Source organism: Mytilus edulis, chromosome 14 (assembly GCF_963676685.1).
Source record: "Mytilus edulis chromosome 14, xbMytEdul2.2, whole genome shotgun sequence".
Taxonomy (NCBI): Eukaryota; Metazoa; Mollusca; class Bivalvia; order Mytilida; family Mytilidae; genus Mytilus; species Mytilus edulis.
In genome coordinates this window covers 15,924,908-15,948,873 of record NC_092357.1, presented here as the reverse complement: position 1 = coordinate 15,948,873, position 23,966 = coordinate 15,924,908, and the positions used below count along the sequence as shown (strand labels likewise).

Below are 23,966 nucleotides of genomic sequence, written 5' to 3'. Positions count from 1 at the left end.
CAACAGTTCCTTGAACAATCCTTTTATTTATTTTAAGATTGTCATGTGCATTTGTAAATTTTTCTATATAATTTTCCATTCTTTTGTTATTTCGGCGTTCCGTAGATTTTGACTTACGTCTACTTTGTTTACTCTCACTTTGTCCAAACATTATAGATATTCTTGCTTTACTTTCACCCCCGTGTATTGTGAATGATATATTGTTAAATATGTTACAAGCATTTTCTATTGAATTCACTAAATAAACAGGTAATTTATCCATTTTCGATAATGATGATCTAGGTTAATATCTAGGTCGATGGCAAAGTTGTTAACATTCAGCTTTAAACGTGTCTTTTTCAAACAGGGAGAATACAGTTTTCAACAACGAAACATTACTTACTTTAAACGAGTAAGTCCTTCATCCAAACATGGATACGAATTCTGGAAATCCAAAGAATCCTACATATATTGGAGATTTGTTTTCTTTGTTGAAATTTACGTCCTTGTTATTCAAAGGTGCGTTCGAATCTTATCTTCTCCTTTACATATTGTGGCTTTTTTTTAATGATGCATGCTTAAATAACGTCGCCGATAATGATTTTAAGTAATGCCGGACTTTTTGTGGCATACTCTAAGTTAAGGTGGTATGGGATAGAATATAAAAGTGATAGAATTAGTTCATACTTTGCCAAAACGTTGTTTCTATTGATTAATGATCAAAAATATAATAAAAATGATAGGTCACCGCGCATTTTTTTAAGCTACAGGTTGTAACAAAATGACGCATTTTGGTATGGATTATACAGGAAAATACACCATTTTCTGATTTACAACTTAACAAAATGATAAAATTGAAAATCAAATTATGAAAAGATAGCTTTCAGACAATGCTTTGAGAATATCAAACGAAAAGATAGGGTCACCGTACGTTTTTTTTTCTAGCTAAAATACAAAAAAGGAAAATTTCATGAAGATTCCCTCAGAAAATGCACTGTTTTAGAGTTAACTCCCCATAAACCAAATAAAATTGACCCTTGTAAAAATACTAATATTAATAAGTTATATTCTTATAAATTGGTTCTTTTAAATGAAATTCACATTAGCTATCTGCATTCCTGCATCATATTTTGCTAACTTGATAAAAAATCTGGAACTCAGGTTCTCTGTTATTCACAATCCAAAATGGCGAAAGACACCCATACCACCTGAAAAGTTTTACAAAACAGGTCTTGTGATATGTGCCCTATAATTATGATAAAAAGTGTATGTTGATTCCTTCCGACACGCAACATAAATACGATTGTATACTCTTTCCTTTTTAAAAAATAAAGAAACAACATTTGAACCAGCGTTCTCCTTACATAGCCTAGTTCACATCGAAATAGCCATAGCCACATATATATATATAAGGGTATGATAATACTTGATATCAACTCGCGGTATTCGTTTTGCTCAGTCGTTAATCTTGTTTTGTTGGCCATTTCGTTGCTTTTCAGGTCTTTGTATAAACATTGAACGACAAAAATATGTGACGTACAAAATTTTCTGACGTCAGACACGCGAATCAATGAATGTGTTTGTAGATAGATGTTTTTGTGTTCTGTTAAATTGTTCCTTTTTAAATTGTTACACGATGATGACTGCTGTACTCATATTTTGACTATTTTATTTATTATGTCTGTTTAGTTCATGCATCATTGTAAATATAACGGAATTTGATGAGACTGTCAACAAAGATAGAGGTTTAGCGCTATAAACCAGGTTTAATCCACTATTTTCTACATTTAAAATGTACCAAGTCAGGAATATGACAGTTCTTGACCATTCGTTTTTGATGTGTTTTGTCATTTGATTTTGTCATGTGATTATGGACTTTCCGATAAGATTTTCATCTGAGTTCAGTATTTTTTTGTGATTTTACTTTTTGCACGTTCCCGCTTGGAATTACAAGATTTGATTTAACTTCGAGATATTAGTTAATAAAAACGTGCTTAACTCATCAATAGTGAATTTTAAAAAAGTATGTTTTATTTTATATCATATTCATAATTGATAGATAAATACTTGGAAATGCAATGATCAGCAAGACAAGATCTTGAAATAAGTTAGCATGCCGAAATCATGAGTCGACCCCTCATTGGAGTTCTTCTAGTTATTATGTAGTAAGATAGAAACTTTCAATAGCTTAAATTATCAGCATTACAGGATCTGCAATTAAGTTAATAGTGGTGTTTTGACGACTCATATTAACAGTAGTTCTCTTGAGAGACAATTTTTACAATTTTGTGCATTAATTATTAATATCGTAAAAACTGGAATAGATTCGCAGATCCAAATAGCAAAGATCAGAAAGACAGGATCTCAAATAAGTTCAACTTACCTTAAACAAACTCGTCATAGATACTAGGATTAAAATTTTGTATTTGGGCCAGACATACGTTTTGTCTACAAAAGACTGATCAGTGACACTTGAATATAAAATAGGTTAACATAACAGACTGGTTTTTACATTTGTTATCCCAATGACCCGAGTGAAATTTGAAAATGCGCATACCTCATACTTTCGTCCAAATGTTTTTTTTAGTGTAGCTGGACAGCCTTACATATTGCCACATTCAGAGGATTTGGAGAGGAGATTGCTAGACTTTTGCTAGAGCATGGAGCCAATGTTAACTTACAAGATGGGGTATATAACAATTAAATTCAATCTTTAAACAAAACATGATCATTTAGAGACTATAAGGTAAGATCACGAAACCTTATGTAATTTTCACGTTAGAGATCTAGATTTTATCAATATGTCTCGACTCCTTAATTTCATAGTTCTATGAAGTTACCAGTTTTATTAAGTTTAAGTCCTCTTAGTGTCGAATGCCCTTAAGCTTAGAATTACGACTTGACATGATTTAATTTATATATTATGAAGAAGAAGTTTCAAAATCATGTTGATACTTTTTGACTGAAATCGTCCCGGAATGAACGACCAGTGCAATGAACAAAACAGGCAGACATGATTTGGACAAAATTAAACTTTCTCTTTAGGAAGGTCTGTCAGGCTCAAACATTATCGTATGGTTTTAATAATAACTTGAAAAGTTTTTAAATATGTAGTCTTGTTAACATTAGTTTGTCAGTCTTACCTAGTTGCCTTTAAATAGTAGGCGTACCCGATGCACGATTTCTTAAATGCACTCAGACAATACGTTAACCCGTTGAACCTAATAATTACCACATCAATTGATTGGGATTAACGTGCAACAAACATAGGGGAAAATCAATTAAACACAACATAGAACATTTAGATCTGAGCAACCAAAACACACCATAGATTGGTGAACTCATGTGCACCAGAAGTGTAGGCAATTTCTGCTCCAAGTTTGTCAGTAAGTGTAGGGTTATGTCGATACATTTTCATTCGCCTATAAATCTGCTCAATTGCTATCAATTAAACTTGTGACTTGCTTTTTTAGCTGATATATATGGTCATGCGATGGATAAATCTGTTGTAGAGTTGTCACTGGTTCAGACGTACTTATAAATATGATTGTTTCTGTGACTTGATCTTACATTAATTTGTAAGATCCTTTACTATAGATAATTAAGCCGATCTGTAAACATAACATCTTCATGCCTTATATATCATGTACTGTAGTACGACGCTAGATTAAAACTGACGTGGAAAGGCCATCGAAATGTTCATTTTGAAGCCAAGGTGGCGTGTGGTCTAGTGCGCCGGTTACAGTGCAGGCGATTTGATGTCACGATATCTCAGAAGCATGGGTTCAAATCCCGGCGAGGGAAGAACAAACAATTTGCGAAAGCAAATTTACAGATCTAACATTGTTGGGTTGATGTTAAAAACGAGATGTATATATATATGTACACAGCTACTTTTGCATAGGTACTATTTCTGTAATTAAATATGTAGTACTGGAAATTTACTTTTAATATTCAGTACTATTTCTTTACTTTAAAATTATAGTAATATTTAGGTACTTGTATTTTACAGTGCCTGATTTGTGCTAAATATTTTGGTACAGAAATAATAAAATATTCATTGTTTGAAAATCATGATTTTAAGAGATTTGAAATAGAAAACTTTCAAAAAGCTGAAAATGTAACGGTAGTAACCATAAATCTGTAGTAACTAAATTTCAAAGTACAAATTAAGTACTGTAAAATACAGGTACCTAAATATTATAATAATTTTAAAGTAGCAAAATAGTACTGAAATAGTACCTATGCAAAAGTAGCTGTGTAGGACTCTTAAGTGCGATGAGTACGCTAAAGTAATATGGTCACGCTAAAGTCCCATCGTATACGCTAAAGTGCGTAAGAATAAATTGTAAATTGAGGACGACAACATCAGTTTGTTCATTGTAGGAAATCATAACATGTATTTGTTCTCGCTACGAAAAGGATAAAGCCTGGCGAACACCGACGTTCTCGCACTTAAATTTAAGTTTAAAATATTACATTATTTACCTTTATTAAGTGGTCAAACCATCTTAATTTAGATACAATTAGGCCTAACGGTAAATAATTAAGCTTATCACATTATATGTTATACCTTAGCATACTAGCTTTTGCAAAAAGACTTGTTTTTAACATCTGTGTACTTTAATGTTTAAGCCCTCAAACACTATCTTATTGTTCCATCGCACTTTAACGTGCTATACTATCGCACTTTAGCAAACAAACAACCATCACACTTTAGCGTGAGACACCATCATACTTTAGCGTGAGTCACAATCATACTTTAGCGTGAGACACCATCATACTTTAGCGTGAGATACCATCATACTTTAGCGTGAGACACCGTCATACTTTAGCGTAGACCATCGCACTACAGAGTGACCATCGCACTTTAGAGTCCTACATATATATAAAGTGCCTAGAAAATCAACCTAACGATGTTAGAGTAGATTTGATTCGTGACTTCCTCCCCGGCGCCGGGGCTATATAACAAGTCTAAAAGGGTACATCACCAAAAACACAATAAAACAAACAATATGTTTCACTTATTTGTGAACTCTGAACATAAAGAAAAGTGGATAGAAGCATAAAAAAAGTGCAAAATGTGCTGTTTAAATAGTCTAGGTCTAGCGTTCCGTACGAAGCAAGTGAAATATGAAGTTCTATGCACTTAAAAATTGTATTTCTTTAAACATATTGCACTGAATCTATATTAAAAGCACTTATTACTGGTTGTTTAAACTTGTCTGTTTCACAGAATATCTTTATCTTCTTCTGTTGGATGGCTGGTGGTTAAAATATTGGCATTTTAAGACTGACATTTCATGCAGGTTTTAAACAGTAAATTGAAAAAACTTTGCATCAGACCATACTGTCTACATATATAGTTAAAAGCAACAGTCTTGTTATATCCAGGCTTCACATTTGATCATATCTCAGCAAGGATTTGGGCAAAAAGAAGCATATTTCGATCTCCAATATCATTTATATGCAATTAAATATGGAAATATAGGGCCTAAATTGATAACTTGTTATTTTAAGCTTAACATAGCTTAAGAACATGTAAAACTCATGTGTTATGCTATTTGAAACTTATATTTACATGAAAAGAACATTTATGATATGTTAAATGTTTTGTTTTAACTTAAAAACTTCAGAAAATTGTTGTAAGTGGAAAATATTACATTTCATAAGGCCTCGCTTCAATTGAAAACCTCTATTTTTTGGCATAGGCACATATAAAATTAACTTTTGTCAATTTTTTATAAGTCTCATACATTAAGTATACTATCATTTACTTTGAATAGATAATATCGTATACATTGAGACATAAAAAAGGCAATTTGGTGTTTTTGGGGGATTTTTGAAGCCAAAATTTGAAAGTTGAAATTTTTCTATTTCAACGTCACAATTCGGCAACCAAAGTTGAGATATAAAAAAGGCCACATTTTCTATAATATATATCATATTGCTTTGAAACTTTGTAAACTGACTAAATATACACTAAGCTTAAAATAAGCCAAGTTTTATTGGAAGTGGTAAAGTTTTTGGCCCCTAATAGGCCCAAGACCACAATTAATGACCCCGCTTTTCGTTGTTCACGAATAAAGTTCCCTTTAATTACAGTTTATTTTTTCTTTATTTTTTTTCTTTCCCTTTCTCATTCATTTCTTAGCTTTTCTGGGGTGGAAATGAAAGAAGAGAGCTGACATAAACTTTTGGATGTTTTTATTTTAACTGATTTTAATAAGGAAAGTGTGATTAGACCAGGTGCAAAAAGGTTATATTTACACTTTTCGTCACATCTCTTGACTTGCCTATAGGGTATGGATGTGTATTGGCAAAATTTGTATGATGTAATGATGCAATTTTTCTGAAAATTACATATATTTTTGGACTTGTACTGTACATTACACACAAAAAAAAAGACAAAAAGAATAGGCCAATTTTTTTTAATGCGACACAACGTTATAAAGAAATGATAGAGGAATTAATTGTGGTCTCGGATCGACTAAGAGGGAGGTCTGGCTTGCATTGATAGTCGCTACGATGACCGTTCATTCGTTTGTTAAACGGCTGTTCTGACTCGCCAACATACTGTTTACCACATTTACACTGTAGGAGATACACAACATTTGTAGTCTTGCAATTAACATTGCAAAATATGGTGTATTTTGTACCAGTGGAGTGACTGTTAAAAGTCTGGGTAATCAGTATTTGTTTGCAAGTCAGACATTGTTTGTTTCCACAACCCTTACAAGAGCCCACTGACGAAGAGCTTGCTGGAGAGGATTACTCAGCGCTCACCAGCAAGTCTTTAAGGCTGTTGGGCCTACGGAAAGCCAGTACAGGTGGCTCGGGAAAGATCTTGGATAGTTGAGGATGTTTTCGATATCTTTCCAACTTTCGCGGATAAGGTGAGATAAGTTGTCAAATTTTGGATGGTAAGTAACACAAAAGGCACCCTCCTGTTAACCTTTTTTACTTTATATTGTATAAGTTCATCTCGGCTTATATTGTTAGCACGAGAAAAACCTTTATCAATGTCTTTTCTTTTGTAGCCCCGATGTTTTAGGTGACCGCGAAGTTCTTGTAGTCGTTTTTTGGCAACATCGTTGGTGGAGCAAATCCTTTTTATTCGTATGGCCTGGCTGTAGGAAATGCTCTTGGTGCAATGTTTAGGGTGACAACTCAAAGGAGACAGATATTGATGTTTGTCTGTGGGCTTGCAATACAGATCTGTAAATATGTTTCCATCCATCAATCTCGTTGTAGTGTCAAGAAATGTGATCTTAGAGTCAGAGATTTCATATGTGAATTTTACATATCAAACAAATTTCGTTGTAGAAGGGTCTAAAAACAGCACAAACAACATTTTCCAAAAGACCAATAAGTGAAAAAGTATATTTAAACAAAACGCATTTGACTAACAGGTCGAACAACTGATGTTTTTAAACCCTGCTGACTGCCAATGACGATTGCCAAATAAAATTGATCACAAGATGTAACAAAATGGATCTTAATATAAATTTAATACGTCACAGAAAAAAAAATTGTTAACTTGTGGCCACGATGTTGTGCAACAAACATTCGGTGTCAATATTTCTTTAGTACACCAGATCTAGATTTCGACAATATATGTCTCTTCAGTGATGTTAGGGATCGAAACGGTATTTGGAAGGCCATATAATTTACTCTCAATTTAAGATTGACTCTTGAATTTAAGAGTCAATATAGGATGAACGGAGCATATAAACCGGAGGGAAAATATGATACATGCCCAAACAAAAAATATAAACGAGTCTAAATTGAAAACTACGTTCAAACCTATGATTGCGTTGATAAAAACCGCAATTTTTATACGTGTGCATGTCAAACAAATTTCATGTAGAAGGGTCTACAAACAGCACAAACAACATTTTCCAAAAGACAAAAAAAGTGAAAAAGTATATTTAAACAAAACGCATTTGACTAACAGGTCGAACAACTGATGTTCTTTAACCCTGCTGACTGCCATTGGCGATATATATATATATATATATATATATATATATATATATATATATATATATATATATATATATATATATATATATATATATATATGTACGTCTTAGTCAGTGAGAACTCTACAACTCGTCTAAACATCTAGCCAACAATGTTAGATCTATAAATTTGCTTTCGCAAATGTTTTGTTCTTCCCTCGCCGGGTTTCGAACTAATTCTACTGAGATATCGTGACACCTAATTGCCTGCACTGTAGCCTTCCCGCTAGACCAATCGACCACCTAAGCTTCATAAAATGAAGCTTTCGGTGGCCGGGTGTTACCTTTCTACGTCAGTTTTAATCAAGCGTCGTATTACAGTACATGATATATAAGGCATGAAGGTGTTATTCTTACAGATCAGCTATGTTATTAACTTTGTTGAAGAGTTTTCTCATTTGGAGTCTTACAAGATTTGTTTTTTTCTATTACATTATATTCCATATTAAACAATACATATATCCGATGTTTGGAAGTTACACTGCAATAAATAGATAAATGATTGGGACATCTATTTGAGAACGATAATATACAATGAAATAAAATAAAAAAGACATTTGATATAACACTTTGATAATTTTTTTTAAGTCTGGGGATGCTTCCTTGCATTTAGCTGCCAGAAGAGGTGATCTAGGAACGATTCGCTTTTTATTACTTCACACCGACATTGATCCAGATTTGAAGAACAAGGTATGTCAATTATTTTCCCCACTCATATCATACCTTTGTTTATATATCATCGAAAAACTAAAATCTGAAGCGACTTCTACTTCAAAGACCCAAATATACAAATCTGATGCCTTTAGTAATATGTATGACAAATCCATTGACGTCCTAAAGTTGCTAGTTTCAAATTCTAAACGACACGTGGGGAAGGAAATTACTATCCTCTAAAGAGGACATTGTATAGTATTCCTAATAACTATTATGGGACCAAACAAGTTAGTTATTGTATCACAATGATTTCGTAACTTAGCTACGAATCATTAGAGCTACGAACAAGTCGCTACCCTGCTTAGTAAGATAATAAAAATCAGGATAGTAGTTTTGTCTTTTTATTAATAATAGTTGCAAATAATTGTTAATGATAAGGATCCATCGCAGATAAAACATGATTTACAGACAGCAATGACTCCAACAACACTAGAGCACGAGACAGTTTAAGACGAAAACATTTGGAAACCGTCTATGTGATGCATTTAATAAATAAACATCTTACAAGATCAGGTTTTTGAAAAGATATAACTACGAAATTTAAAACAAATTGCTCAGAGAACAGTTGAAGGTATTTCCACCCGGAACGATATTTTGCAAAGTCATATGGTTATAATATATGATTTATGATCTTATCACCGTACGCATACCATGAGAAAGTAAAGGGGGGGGGGGGGGGGTCTCATTTAATGTTGTCAGCGTTCCCTTTCAGCCAAAATGTATGTTTTTCGACATGGTGCAACTAATGATTATCGTATATATTCACAAAGAAGTAAGACTAATTATAGATAATGACGTTGACCTAAGGAGTGTCTGGTTAGCTTCGGTCAATAAATAATCAGTGTCTTATATTATTCCTTATGTACGTGCAACTAACACGCTAAGATAGTGAAATGAAGTGAATAAAGTATCGATATCCTCAAGATATAACGAGCTAATTGGTAAAAAAATTGTCTTTATCTTTTCTGGTTGCGGAAGAATAGTGAACACAAGACAAATAGTGTTCGGTGAGATAACTGTCACAAAAATCCCAGTCTGTTTAGTTCCTATTAAAACTTTGGGGATGAGAACTGTCTATGTCAGTATATGAGATTTTATTGTTTTAGCTAAAGATAGCAAAACATTTTACACTGTTTGAGTCTTTTAAAAAGTTTTCTAGAAATATGACTTTCATAATGCTTAATAAGCCATGCAGTACTATTGTAAGTGTATGCAATTTTTTAATAATTAAGTTATCATGTTGCAAATATACATGTTTAGCAACTATATTTATTTCTTATTTGTCTATACAGTTACCAATGATAAAGAGATGGAGACATGAATACAAATCTATACAGATTAGATAAATAAATATAATGATTTATTTGCACGAAGTAAACAAACAATTATCAAAAACAAAACAAGAAACAGATTCTTCTTAACATTTTATTTTCATTCAAATAGAGAGGCAATAAGGATACTATAAACATATTACAATTTGATGGAAATTTGAAGAAAAAACACAATTTCTACATCATACGGTTACATTTACGATAAAATGTATTAATGTATTGAAAATACTAGTAATATTTAGATACCTTTAAATTTACTGATAACAAAATCAATATTTATACCAATAAAAATAATATTCAATGATCTTATTACAGTGTTGAATAGGTAGCCTTTTAGAATAAGTTTATTTAATGGAGCGACATGTTTACATGAATCATTTCTAAATTTCCGGGCACGGTTAACAACATTTCCGTAAAAATGAGGATGTGCTATCCCGTTTGAAATAAGTCTTCTACAGGTACAACCAAACTTCAAAACCAAATCTGTATATCTATGGAAAAATTTAGTAAGGTTTTAAGTAATTTATGGTAACGATATCCGTGGTTTAATAATTTACCAGTTATAATAGATTGCGTTCGTTAAAATCAAAAACGTCACAACAGACACGGGCATAACGAACGAGCTGTGAAATATAAACACCGTAAGATGGTGCCAAAGGAACATCACCATAAAAAAATGAAAAAATTAAAATAGTGAACGAAAAATCGTCTCTTTTGTCGTATATTTTAGTGTGGAGTTTCCCGTTTAAAACCGAAATATCTAAATCCAGGAAAAGGACAGTTATAACCGAATAAATTTGATTTATTTAAAGTAAGTTCCTTAGGGTAAATTTCAGCAGTATATTGAGAAAATTCTTGATTATTTAACGAAAATATATCATCAAGATAACGGTAAGTGTTGTTGAATTTATCAATTAAATGCAATTTCGACGGGTCTTTACTGAGTTTAGTCATAAACTGTGATTCGTAACAGTACAAAAACAAGTCTGCTATTAAAGGGGCACACTTAGTGCACATGGAGATACCTACAACTGTCGATAAACCTTGTTGCCGAAATGGATATAAATATTATATTTATATAGGTCTTTAAATAGGTCTTTCCACGGAAAATTTGGAGGACCTAATTAAAGATTGGCCAAACACAACAATTGACGAAAACCTTTCCGATTAGACTGAAGAAAAGTATTTTCTTGGTTTCTATCTTAGCACTTTTAATTCAGCATGAGTCGGGATTTAACTTATTTGTATACACCAAAACATCCTAAATCAATTAAAATATACACATTACACAAATACAATAACAGCTTTTTACGGAAAACGACGAAAAATCTATATACCATTTAATCTCTATCGAAGGTAAATGAATGATTTGGAGCATGCGATATAAAAGAGAAGCGAACTTTACCAAAAAGGACAGTAAAAAAAATGACAAAGCCATGGCTAAAATAAAAGACCAGCTGGCAAAGACTAGTAAACAAAACACAATATAGAAAATGAAATACTAAGCAGCACAAACACCACAAAAAACTTTAACTCTAAAATATCTTGTATAAACCTAGCGTACTTGTTATCAGCCTGAAGTTAAATGGTTTATCCGCTTCTTTCTCTTTTACATATTGTGGATTTTTGTAAATGATGCATTCTTAACGAGTTCTGTGCCACAGGGCCGATCATCGGCCCAAAGTCGTACTTCTTTCAGTGCCAAAGGGCCGATTCATCGGCCGATTCAAATGGTGTTATGAAATACGTAATGTACTATGACGTCGCCGTTTTTGCGCTTCAATTAAGGGCATACGATACAGTTTTGATCCTGTATTTACAAGTTCATGAAAATTTGCATATAGGCTATTTTTCACCTGATTAAATCAAATATGTAATAAAAAATATACCTTCATGTGCTACTTTTTGAGTAAAATGAGGTCGACATTTTGTATATTTGCTCAAAATTCAGATTTGTGGCCGTAATTTCTTTTTCGAAAGAAAGACATAGCTTTTTTGTTATAAAAGATAAACACAACTTGTTTTTTGTTAAATAATCGGAAATTTCTGTATTTTATAAATATTCTAAAAAAATGTGCAATTTTTTATTCAGAAATAACTTATATTTATCAAATGTTCATGCATTGAGGAAAACACGTCATTTTTTACTGCATGTTTATCAAAATTAAAAAAAATCCTCTATTTACAGTTTTATAAAATTTGGGTCACATAATCTCCCTGCAAAATGAAACAAAATGCCGTTTGGAAAAATAGGGGTCCATGAACTCGTTTTTAAATTAAATCAGTTTGAATGATAAAAATCGGTCGAAAAATGCATCTTTTCCCGATATGTCACAGTTTGACGTCGCGAAAATAACAAATTACGTTAGCAACGTCATTACCTTCCCTGTAACTGTATCGTATGCCCTTAAGTCTATCGTCTCTAAATTTTCGCGCGTTTTTTTCTAATATTGAAAAGTACGGAAATCGAGCCTTTTTTCTTGAAAATTATAAAAATAAAATCAGGTGGATTCCTTTATAAACATTATGGAAATAAGTTTTATATGAATTGAGTCTTAAAGTCACTCTTTTTTTTCCCCAGCACTTTTGCGGTATGCATTTTAATCTTTCTTTCCTAAAGTTATCATCAAGGGAGTGTACTTAAAATATATGTATATACCTTTCAAGTTGCGGATTATTTTCTATATTTAAAAATGTAAATATATTAGATATAAAATGTAAAAATTAATCAAATAGGAACAAAATACCTTAACAAAAAAGAAAGGTTTATTTGAATTATAATAGATTTTTCTAGAGATGCAAAAAAATGAAAAATACGCCAAAAAGTACGATATTCAATAAATGACGTTATTGATCTTATGACGTCATCCATTAACACATCTTTCGAATAATGGCTGATACTAATCCCTGGTTTCGAATATATCCTCCTGAAATTCGGAATCACACAGAATTTGATCAAAATGTTGGACCTAAAAGAATGCCGCCACGAAATTCCAGACCCATTGCATATTTTATGCTGATTTTTACAATGGATTTAATGAAGAAGTTTGTCCTAGAAACAAACAGGTATGTTTGTGTAAGTAGATATAGGAAGATGTGGTATGAGTGCCAATGAGACAACTCTCAATCCAAAAGCCCGAAGGCTTGTTCCTTTGAAAATGACGCAATGCACGGAATAAATTTCAAAGCAAAAACTGAAAAACTGTTTCTTATGTTCAAGATCAATGCGGCATATGTTAGAAAAGGTCGAACAGATAAATCAAGGGGTCATTTTGACATACAAGAGGACAACAAGAAGAAGATAAAAAGAACCAAAACACACGAGACGGAGCTATAGTGCTATATATATGCACTCGATTTCATAATAGAACTGGGGGAAAAAACACAAAACTTATTTCTTTTTAAACAAGTGTGAAATTTTAAACTACAATTTAATACATTTAATAATTATTATGCGATTGTCAAGAATATAAAAAAAACTCATTATTTTTTATATCCAGGTACGCTAGAAATTTTCTAACAAGAAATCAACACAATATCAGCAATAAATCCAGGGTTCATGATTGGCACAAGAAAGGAAAGTTAACATTAACAAAGTTTAAAGCCTTCGTTGCGGTTATTCTAAATATGGGCTTAATTAAGAAGGCGACAATATCGGAGTACTGGAACAGAAAACATTCTAGTCAGTCAACTCCTTGGTTCCGGAAAGTTTTTACCAGAAATCGGTTCCAATTGTTGTTGAAATTCCTACATCTTGTTGACAATAGAAAGATAGCGCCTAGAAATTCACCAAGTTATGACCCTACCGCAAAATTTAAACCTATTGTTGACCATTTTAACCTTAAATCCAAAACACATTATTCCCCGTCTCAAAACCTTTCCATTGATGAATCCTTAATCGGGACCAAATCGCGTACCGTTTTGAGACAGTACATTCCGACAAAGCACGCGAAATTTGGTGTAAAACTATGGATGTTGACAGAAGCAATAACTGGATATTGTTTTCATTTTAATGTTTATAAAGGAAAAAAATATGATCCCACTCCAGCAGGAGATACCCAAGGTTCATATGTTGTATCCTTACTTCGCGCTGCTGGTTTACTGAATAAATGGTACCATGTGTTTTGCGACTCGTTTTTCACCTCTTTAGCTTTAGCGAAATGATTGTTAAACTTACACACATATACAACTGGTACTGTGCGTAGTAATCGCCCGTTACCAAACCTTATCAAATCGGCTAAGTTAAGGGGTTCCCAGAGTATGTTCATGCGGCAACAAGCAATTTTGGTATGTGCGTTTAAGGAAAAAGAAAAGCGAAAAAATGTCAAAATGTTGACTACCCGGTACAATGCAGAACTAGTTGCCAACCGAAAACATAAGATGATAACTGAGTACAACAAATATATGGGAGGAGTTGACCTGAACGACATGCTGACTAGCTTTTACGAAGACGGGCGAAAATCGACAAAAATGTGGAAGAAGATCGTGTTTAACATTATACACAGGATGGTAATAAACGCATATATTTTATATCAACAGAACTCCGACAATACTAAATCTCGCCTTCATTTTATTCAACTGCTTATTGATGACCTTTCCGAAGATCATATGACAAGGAACCGTGTCAATCTTGGGGTCTTAAATGAAGTAATAAACAATCAAAATTTGAGAAAATTGCCGGAAAGAAAAGAAAAAGATTGTTGTGTATGTTCGGTTCGAAATGTTCCTGGTGGTAGAAAGAGGTCGAAATATATATGTGTTCTGTGTCATAAAGGTGTTCATAAATTGTGTTATAAGAAACACAGCAGGCGATGTTATGCTGATGAATAAAATATCTTTCTTTATACATGTGTCTTGAATGTTGTATGATCATACTAAGCTCATATAATGAAATTATTTATAAAGAATTAATAATTATAATCACAAGCTTTTTTTAATGAGAAGTGGCAAATCCATTTGCAATAGTTCTTTTTTTTCATATAATCGACTTTTGATTTGTGCGAAAATGATTTTCTAACATGTTACTTTCTCTGTGGAAGGACATTCGGGTCCCTGTTCAAGAGAGAGAAGTAAATGTCAAGCTTATAAATTGTTGCAATTGTATTTGATCACGTATAAATATAAATATATAGAGAACATAAAACATAAAACAATTAATTTCATTTGTTTAACCAATTGTAGCTTGATTTTACTTTATCTAGTTGCTCTTACTTAAAAACGTGGACCAGAATTTCCTACAACAATGTAGGTACATGTAAATCTTTCGAAATATAAAAATCTCAAGAAATCCCGCCATTTTTCAATTGAAATCTTTTTGAGCTATCAAAGCTTTACTATGACGTCGACGTGAACGTCGAGACAATTAAAAAAAGCCTTGGCACTGAAGGAGTTTGTTTACAATCTGTTTGGCAGCGAAAGGGTAAAAAAACGTCGCCGATAATGATTTTAAGTAATGCCGGACTTTTTGTGGCATACTCTAAGTTAAGGTGGTATGGGATAGAATATAAAAAATGAGAGAATTAGTTCATACTTTGCCAAAACGTAGTATCTATTGATTAATGATCAAAAATATAATAAAAAATGATAGGTCACCGCGCATTTTTTCAAGCTACAGGTTGTAACAAAATGACACATTTTGTATGGATTTAAAGGAAAATACACCATTTTGTGATTAACAACTAAACAAAATGATAAAATTGAAAAACAAATTATGAAAATATAGCTTTCAGACAATGCTTTGAGAATATCAAAAGAAAAGATAGAGTAACTGTACGTTTTTTCTTGCTAAAATACAAAATAGGAAAATTTCATGTAGATTCCTTCAGAAAATGTTATGTCCCCTTTAAATGCCAATTCAAAAACAGGTAAAAACCACCAAACTTGTTGAAATACTAATGTTAATAAGTTATATTCTTATAAATTGGTTGTTTTAAATGAAAATTTACATTAAATATCTGCATTCCTGCATCATATTTTGCTAACTTGATAAAAAATCTGGACCTAAGGTTCTCTGTTATTTACAATTCAAAATGGCGAAAGACACCCATACCACCTTTAAAGGCTTACAAAACAGGTCTTGTGATATGTGCCCTATAATTATGCTAAAAAGTTTATATTGATTCCTTCCGACACGCAATATAAATACGATTGTATACTCTTTCCTTTTTAAAAAATAAAAAACAACATTTGAACCAGCGTTCTCCTTACATAGCCTAGTTCACATCGAAATAGCCATAGCCGCATATATATATGACGCCCGTCAAGCAAAAACCACCCTTATCACAATTGACGTCGTTATCGGTAGTCAACGCTAGAATGTAACGTAGAACAAACCGATAAATTGCACGTTGAAATTGAGATATTTTTTTCTAAACATAGCGTTATCCATGTGAACTGAATAATATATTCTAATAGGAATCTGATGTACAGTAGTTGTCGTTTGTTTATGTAATATATACGTGTTTCTCGTTTCTCGTTTTGTTTATATAGATTAGACCGTTGGTTTTCCCGTTTGAATGGTTTTACACTAGTAATTTTGGGGCCCTTTATAGCTTGTTGTTCGGTGTGAGCCAAGGCTCTGTGTTGAAGGCCGTACTTTAACCTATACTGGTTTACTTTTTAAATTGTTATTTGGATAGAGAGTTGTCTCATTGGCACTCACACCACATCTTCCTATATCTATTATATTAATACATTTAAATACTTCTGTAAAATAATGCCGTTTTACGATTTAAAATTTAATATTGTGATAAATTTCTGTTAAAACTTTTCAAATGCTTGTTTTGACACGCTGTATATTCTTCACTTGTTATATTCTTACTGTCTGGAGAGGAATGATTTATCAACAATATAATAAAATCCCACACATCAGCAAGTTTCATTATGACATAGTACCACGATATGTGATGATTTACGTATTAACCTTCTACAATGAAATATATAAATAATACCAATGTTGTTTGAAAAAAAAATCTCACTTAAGTATTTTCTAAAAAAACACAAAGTTTTTTTCCGCAGCTAGATTTCTTTTATACTTTTAATACGGTAAGTTAGTGTATGAAGAACCCAAGAAAATAATTTAATATTTGGCACAACATCATTGTGGCTATGCATGCCAAATGCGGAAAATCTTGCATGGTTAATCACACGATCGAGAGAGTTTGCTTACAAGAAATTAAGTACGAAAGAGAAGAAAGTCTGTCTGAAATTTTTCGTCTTTTATTTTGCCACGCTTTAATCCGCAATATTTACTACTGTACATAAAACAATAAACCAATTTGTTCAAATGAAAACATTCTATGAGTATTTCATCAGAAAATATATCAGTCAAACAAGAATGTGTCCCAGTACACGGATGCTCCACTCGCACTATAATTTTCCATGTTCAGTGGACCGTGAAAATGGGGTAAAAAATCTTATTTGGCTTTGAAATTAGAACGATTATATCATAGGGAACATGACTGTGTACTAAGTTTCAAGTTGATCGGACTTCAACTTCATCAAAAACTACCTTGACCAAAAACTTTAACCTGAACTGGGACGAACGAACTGTACGACGAACGAACGAACGGCGCACTCACAGACCAGAAAACTTAATGACCCTCTACTATCGTAGGTGGGGCATAACAGTTTGCAATGCGTATAAAACTGTAAGTATGAAACAAATATCAGTTCATAGTTATATAACTCACTCAAAAAAAGTGGGGGTATACTGTTTTGACTCTGTCTGTCCTTTATTCAATTCATCCTTTATGTCCGTCCGTTTGTCCCATGAATATTTTCGTCGCATTACATGGATTTATGGAATTTGGTTTCAGGATTTATATAATTCAGTTATATCGTGCAATGCGTTTTCAGATTCATCACCCAACAACTTCCTGTTTACCGAAATATTATCAGTAAGCAGTAACTCAAAAGTTTCACTTGTTTTAAATGCTTTAAAGTTTACTTAAATCTCCTACTAGAATCGCCAAAATCGGCTTTAGAGGTCCCGACCACTCATCTTCTAAGTGGAAAGGGGATTGAAATACTCGGCTCATACGGCACAGCAAACTATAATAAACCTACAATTCGATTCTTTGGCTAGGATGTTGTCTTTTTGACAGATTCTGCATTAATTTTCCTTTCTCAATTCTATTCAGGACAAGTTTTATCGTTATTGTTATTTTACATTTTCTAAAAGTGAACAAAATATAGGTGTTCAGCTTCCTTTCGAAAAATATTCTTTTAATCTTTTAATCTTAAATGGTCTGTGTGGGAGGCCACGAAGAAACAAAACAACAAAGAAAGGAAGAAAAAACAAAAGTACTCATTAGAAAATAAAAGATGCTAGAGGCTTGAGCTTATTCGAAAAATGATTCACAATTTTGGATGCATACACGAGATTGCTTAAGCTGGTTAATCATTGTTACAATGTTGTCAAATATATGTATACTATTTAATGGTCGTAGTTCAATTTCATTTGTCTTAATTTTCTTTGATTGTAAATAAAACGAGAGGCGGGATATTGTTTGACTTAAATTGAGTTGTTTACTTTGTTGAAATAAATATGGAACTTTCAGTACGAAAGGTTATACAACGACGAGAAGACAATTTTAAATTGATGTTTTTGACTTAATGATCAAGAGTCACTGACTGTACCACTCGTCGTGTAAATCTCTAAATTCACGGATAGATAAGGTTAACAATCCGTTAATAAACTTTCAATGGAATTTTTAAACGTCATGTAAAAATCAGAAACAGGTACAAATGCAATTTTGCAATGTTGCGTTAATTTTCAAAAAAGGTGATGCTGGATATATTACATTGGTCTGTAAACATGAAGCAAGGACTAATTGAGGCAGCACAAGCTTAAAAAAACAACATATAATTAGATCACATCAAATAATCTTGTTGTTCTTCATATTTTTTTCAATCTTGAAATGTCATACTTTAGATGTTAAAAAACGATCTATTTTACTTTTGCATAATATTGAAATTTTCAAGTTCACTTCGAATCGAATTTTTCTCACAAGGGATATCCAGCGAAACTTATTATAATTATAGTAATACATAAAAAATAGTTAATATTTATTACGAAGACGGACAGATTGAAATTTCGCACTCGAGATATATTTTTAATGTTATTTAATAAATTTTTTAAATGTTATTTTTCGTTGAAATCACTTTTAGTTTTACGTGCGTTTTAGTTTGTTTTGTAAACATTTACATGCGTATATATTTATTGCAAGAAATATATCTGAAACGGACGAAATTGCACACGCAGCTGCAGTTCTCATTTAACGATAACATTGAAGATAATACATGTAGAAATGAACTATCCAAAGAAGGCAAAGATACGTATTTATTGGGTAAATCAAAATAAAATGGCGTAGATAAATCCCGTTCTAGATACGGAGAGCGAAAGCGAACAAAATTTTACATAAACTTTTGGCGACAGGTAAGTTAATCGAGGTGTATTTCTATTAACTATAGTATTTGAGAGTCCCGTTTAAAATCTTTGATAAACACATCAACAGTAATAGAAATACAAAGAAAATATCAAAATTTTAATAAACGTTTGAGGGAATTTTCAAATATCGTAGAATATTTGAAAAATTAGGCTAGTCTGCATGGTTTACCACAAACAGTACCTCATAACAGACATGACTCTGAACCTCAGATTGTGTTATCTTCTTGTAAAACAAAACAGTCGGGTTTTGACACATATGTACCAGCATTTCAGACAAATGGAACTGGGTGTAAATATAAGAAGATGAGTATGAGTTTCGATGAAACAACTCACCATGCATGTCATAATTTAAAAAGGTAAACCCTTATAGGTCAAAGTACGGTCTTCAACACGGAGCATAGACTAGATATGTCAACTGAACAGAATGAACAAATGTCTGGTCGCCCTGCTGTTCGCACATACTATTTGCATCTATATATTGTTATGTCGTAGGTGGGACTTTTATACTAGTATAATAGTCCCATGTCGTACGTATATGCCTTCAACATTGAGATAAAACATACCGTTTCGTTGGCTATAAAAGACCCCGATATGAAAAATATGAAACAATTAAATTAATTACATCCGATTCCATTGAGTGTGTAGGCAAGGTTAATAACTTTGGTATATGGCCATCCTTTCGGAGTAGCCTGGTCTTATAACAGACAGATAGATTGGTTATCTGTCGGATGAGTTTACATTTAAAGGAGTGAAGTTTACCTGAACTAAAAATTACTTCACGGTTAAGCTAGTCGCGAATCAAGCTAACCAAATATATTACCTTTGCCTTCACACTCAATAGAATCGGCTGTAAATTAATACCAGTATGAAACGCCCTATTGGAAAAATACATTCCACTCCTTTAGATTAAATTCTCAAAACACTGACCTTCCACGACAAATTCCCACATTTAGCTCCTTTAATCTATATTTCATTTCTAATTTTATTATCAATTTGATTTTGAATGGCCAAACTGTTTTAACTGGCAATATGAATTGATTCAATCTGAACCTGAGAAAGATCGTACAAATGTATGAGTAAAAATTGGTCAAGTTGATCCTTAATATCAAATAAATACAAACAGACATCACGCGTTAAATCATAAATCATAAACAGAAAACTCAGATGACCATGTCTTAAAATCAAACGAGTGATACAAAAAATAACACTAAAAATTAAAGTTTGAGCAACATGAACCCCATGAAAAACAGATAGTGCCCTGTGAGAATCAGGAGTTTACACTTCAGTGTTTTTTTTATTACTATTTTGATAACACTGAAATTTCTACCAAAATAAAAATAATTCTTTTATATTTGAAATCCAACAAATGAAAGTCTTTATTGTTCTGTTATTGTAGGAGAAAAAAAATCGGTATATGACTGACTATCTTGCTTTGTGTGTGCTTCACGTAACTGGACAATATTAGTAAAAAAAAGCCTTTGGTCATACTAAACGTTTGGTAAATTTTGTCAAGCTAAATTTTTTTAATGACGATCAAACTGTGATACTGTATCGCATGTGACAGAATTCTTCCAAAAATCATCATCAATAAGTTAAGTCGGTTAACATTGTAAGCAAGAGAACGATGAAACTACTTAGAAAATGGATAGATTAGAAACCAATTTTTATCTGTTTAGATTAAACCTATTCTATGGTATCAGAAAGTACCATTATTTCGTCGTTGCTCATGATAAATCAGAAATTAATTTTGCCAAAAAAAAAGCACAAAATAAAATGAAATAGATGCTCTGCATTGTCCTTGATAATAGTTTGACAAGTTGGCTCGTCCTGTGGATATTCATACAGCCAGAACTGCACGTGTTAGGTAGGAACATCTATACATGTATTAAAAAATCGTCCATATGCTAGGAAGGGATATCAGGTTACATTTTGTCAAGCACCAGGAGAAGAGTAAAGTAGTAAATTGCATCAAACTTAAATTGACGTCAAAGTGTATGATTTCAACGTTACGTTGAATTTTACGTAAAAACACATTTCATGTGTTAATGTGTTACCAAAATTGAAATTTCTAAACTAATTTTTCACCGATCGTTTTCAAATTTTTTACATTGTGTTGGCATAAGTATTTTCTGTTTAATTAACGCAAAATCTGATAATTCATATTTTTTGCCATAAGGGTCGTTTTTGCTTGTCGGGCGTCATATATATATAACGGTATGATTACACTTGATATCAACCCGCTGTATTCGTGTTGCTCAGTCGTTTATCTTGTTATTTTGGCCATTTCGTTGCTGTTCAGGTCTTTGTATAAACATTGAACGACAAAAATGTGTGACGTATAAAATTTTCTGACATCATACACGCGAATCCATGAATGTGTTTGTAGAGAGATGTTTTGGTGTTCTGTTAAATTGTTCCTTTTAAAATTGTTACACAATGATGACTGCTGTATTCATTTTTTGACTATTTTATTTATTATGTCTGTTTAGTTCATGCATCATTGTAAATATAACGGAATTTGATGAGACTGTCAACAAAGTTAGAAGTTTAGTGCTATAAACCAGGCTTAATCCACTATTTTCTACATTTGAAAATGCCTCTACCAAGTCAGGAATATGACAGTTCTTGACCATTCGTTTTTGATGTGTTTTATTATTTGATTTTGCCATGTGATTATGGACTTTCCGATTAGATTTTCCTCTGAGTTCAGTATTTTATTGTGATTTAACTTTTTGCCGGTCCCCGCTTGGATTTACAAGATTTTATTTAACTTGACATTAGTAATCAAAAATTTGCTTTTTATTCATATTAACAGTAGTTCCCTTGATAGACAATTTTTACAATTCTGTGCATTAATTATTTTTATCGTGAAACTGTAATAGATTCGCAGATCCAAATAGCAAATATCAGAAAGACAAGATATCAAATAAGATCAACTTACCTTAAACAAACTCGTCATAGATACTAGGATTACAATTTTGTATTTGAGACAGACATACGTTTTGTCTTCAAAAGACTGATCAGTGACACTCGAATATAAAAAAAGGTTAACATAACAGACTGGTTTTTCCCTTTGATATCCCAATGACCCGAGAGAAATTTGAAAATGCGCATACCTCATACTTACAAATGGTACATTTCGTCCAAATATTTTTTTTAGTGTAGCCGGACAGCCTTTCATATTACCACATCGAGAGGATTTGAAGAGGCTACTAGAATTTTGCTAGAGCATGGAGCCAATGTTAACTTACAAGATGAGGTATATAGCAATTAAATTCAATCTTTAAAAAAACCCATGATCAATCAGATTCTACGTTGACTATAAGGTTAGATCATGAAACCTTATTTAATTTTCACGTTAGAGATCTAGATTTTATCAATATGTCTCGACTCCTTAATTTCATAGTTCTATGAAGTTACCAGTTTTATTGAGTATAAGTCCTCTTAGTGTCGAATGCCCTTAACCTTAGAGTTACGACTTGACATATTGTAATTTATATATAATGAAGATGAAGTTTCAAAATCATGTTGCTACTTTTTGAATATAAAAATATAAAAGTGCAATAAACAAAACAGGCAGACACGATTTGGAAAAAAATAAACTTTCTCTTTTGAAAGGTCTCTCAGACACAAACATTATCATATGGTTTTAATAATAACTTGAAAAGTTTTTAAATATGTTATCTGGTTAACATTAGTTTGTCAGTGTGACCTAATTGCCTTTAAATAGTAAGCGTACCGGATGCACGGTTTCTTAAATGCACTTACTAGACAATACGTAAACCCGTTGAACATAATGCTTGACAGATCAATTGATTGGCATTAACGTGCAACAAAAAGCGACATAAGATACATAGGGAAAATCAATTAAACACAAGATCTGAGCAACCAAAACACACCATAGATTGGTCGACTCATGTGCACCAGAAGGGTAGGCAATTTCTGCTCCAAGTTTGTCAGTTACTGTAGGGTTATGTCGAATATTTTCATTCGTCTATAAATCTGCTCAGTTGCTATCAATCAAACTTGTGACTTGCTTTCCTAACTTATATATATGTGAACCGATTGATAAATCTGTTGTAGATTTGTCACTGGTTCAGACGTACTGATAAATATATTTATTTCTGTGGTTGTATCTTAAATTAATTTGTAGGGTCCTTTACAATAGGTAGTTGAGCTGATCTGTGAAAAAAACATCTTCATGCCTTATATATCGTGGACTGTAGTACGACGCTAGATTAAAACTGACGTGGAAAGGTAACACCCGGTCATCGAAAGCTTCATTTTGAAGCCCAGGTGGCCGTGTGGTCTAGTGAGCCGGTTACAGTGCAGGCGATTTTGTGTCACGATATCTCAGAAGTATGGGTTCAAATCCCGGCGAGGGAAGAACAAACAATTTGCGAAAGCAAATTTACAGATCTAACATTGTTGGGTTGATGTTTAGACGAGTTGTAAATATAAATGTAG

The 23,966-nt window shown here is 32.5% G+C and overlaps 1 protein-coding gene across 1 annotated transcript in view; it reads left to right on the top strand.

Annotated features, from left to right (window-relative positions):
- Nucleotides 1–298: 298 nt before the first annotated feature.
- Nucleotides 299–23,966, top strand: part of LOC139503999 (ankyrin repeat domain-containing protein 50-like) — a 42,118-nt gene continuing 18,450 nt past the window's right edge. Inside the window, exons 1-4 of the mRNA XM_071294048.1 lie at nucleotides 299–391; nucleotides 2,567–2,668; nucleotides 8,592–8,693; nucleotides 22,660–22,758. Coding sequence (XP_071150149.1) covers nucleotides 299–391; nucleotides 2,567–2,668; nucleotides 8,592–8,693; nucleotides 22,660–22,758 — 396 coding nt within the window. The remainder of the gene's footprint in view (nucleotides 392–2,566; nucleotides 2,669–8,591; nucleotides 8,694–22,659; nucleotides 22,759–23,966) is intronic.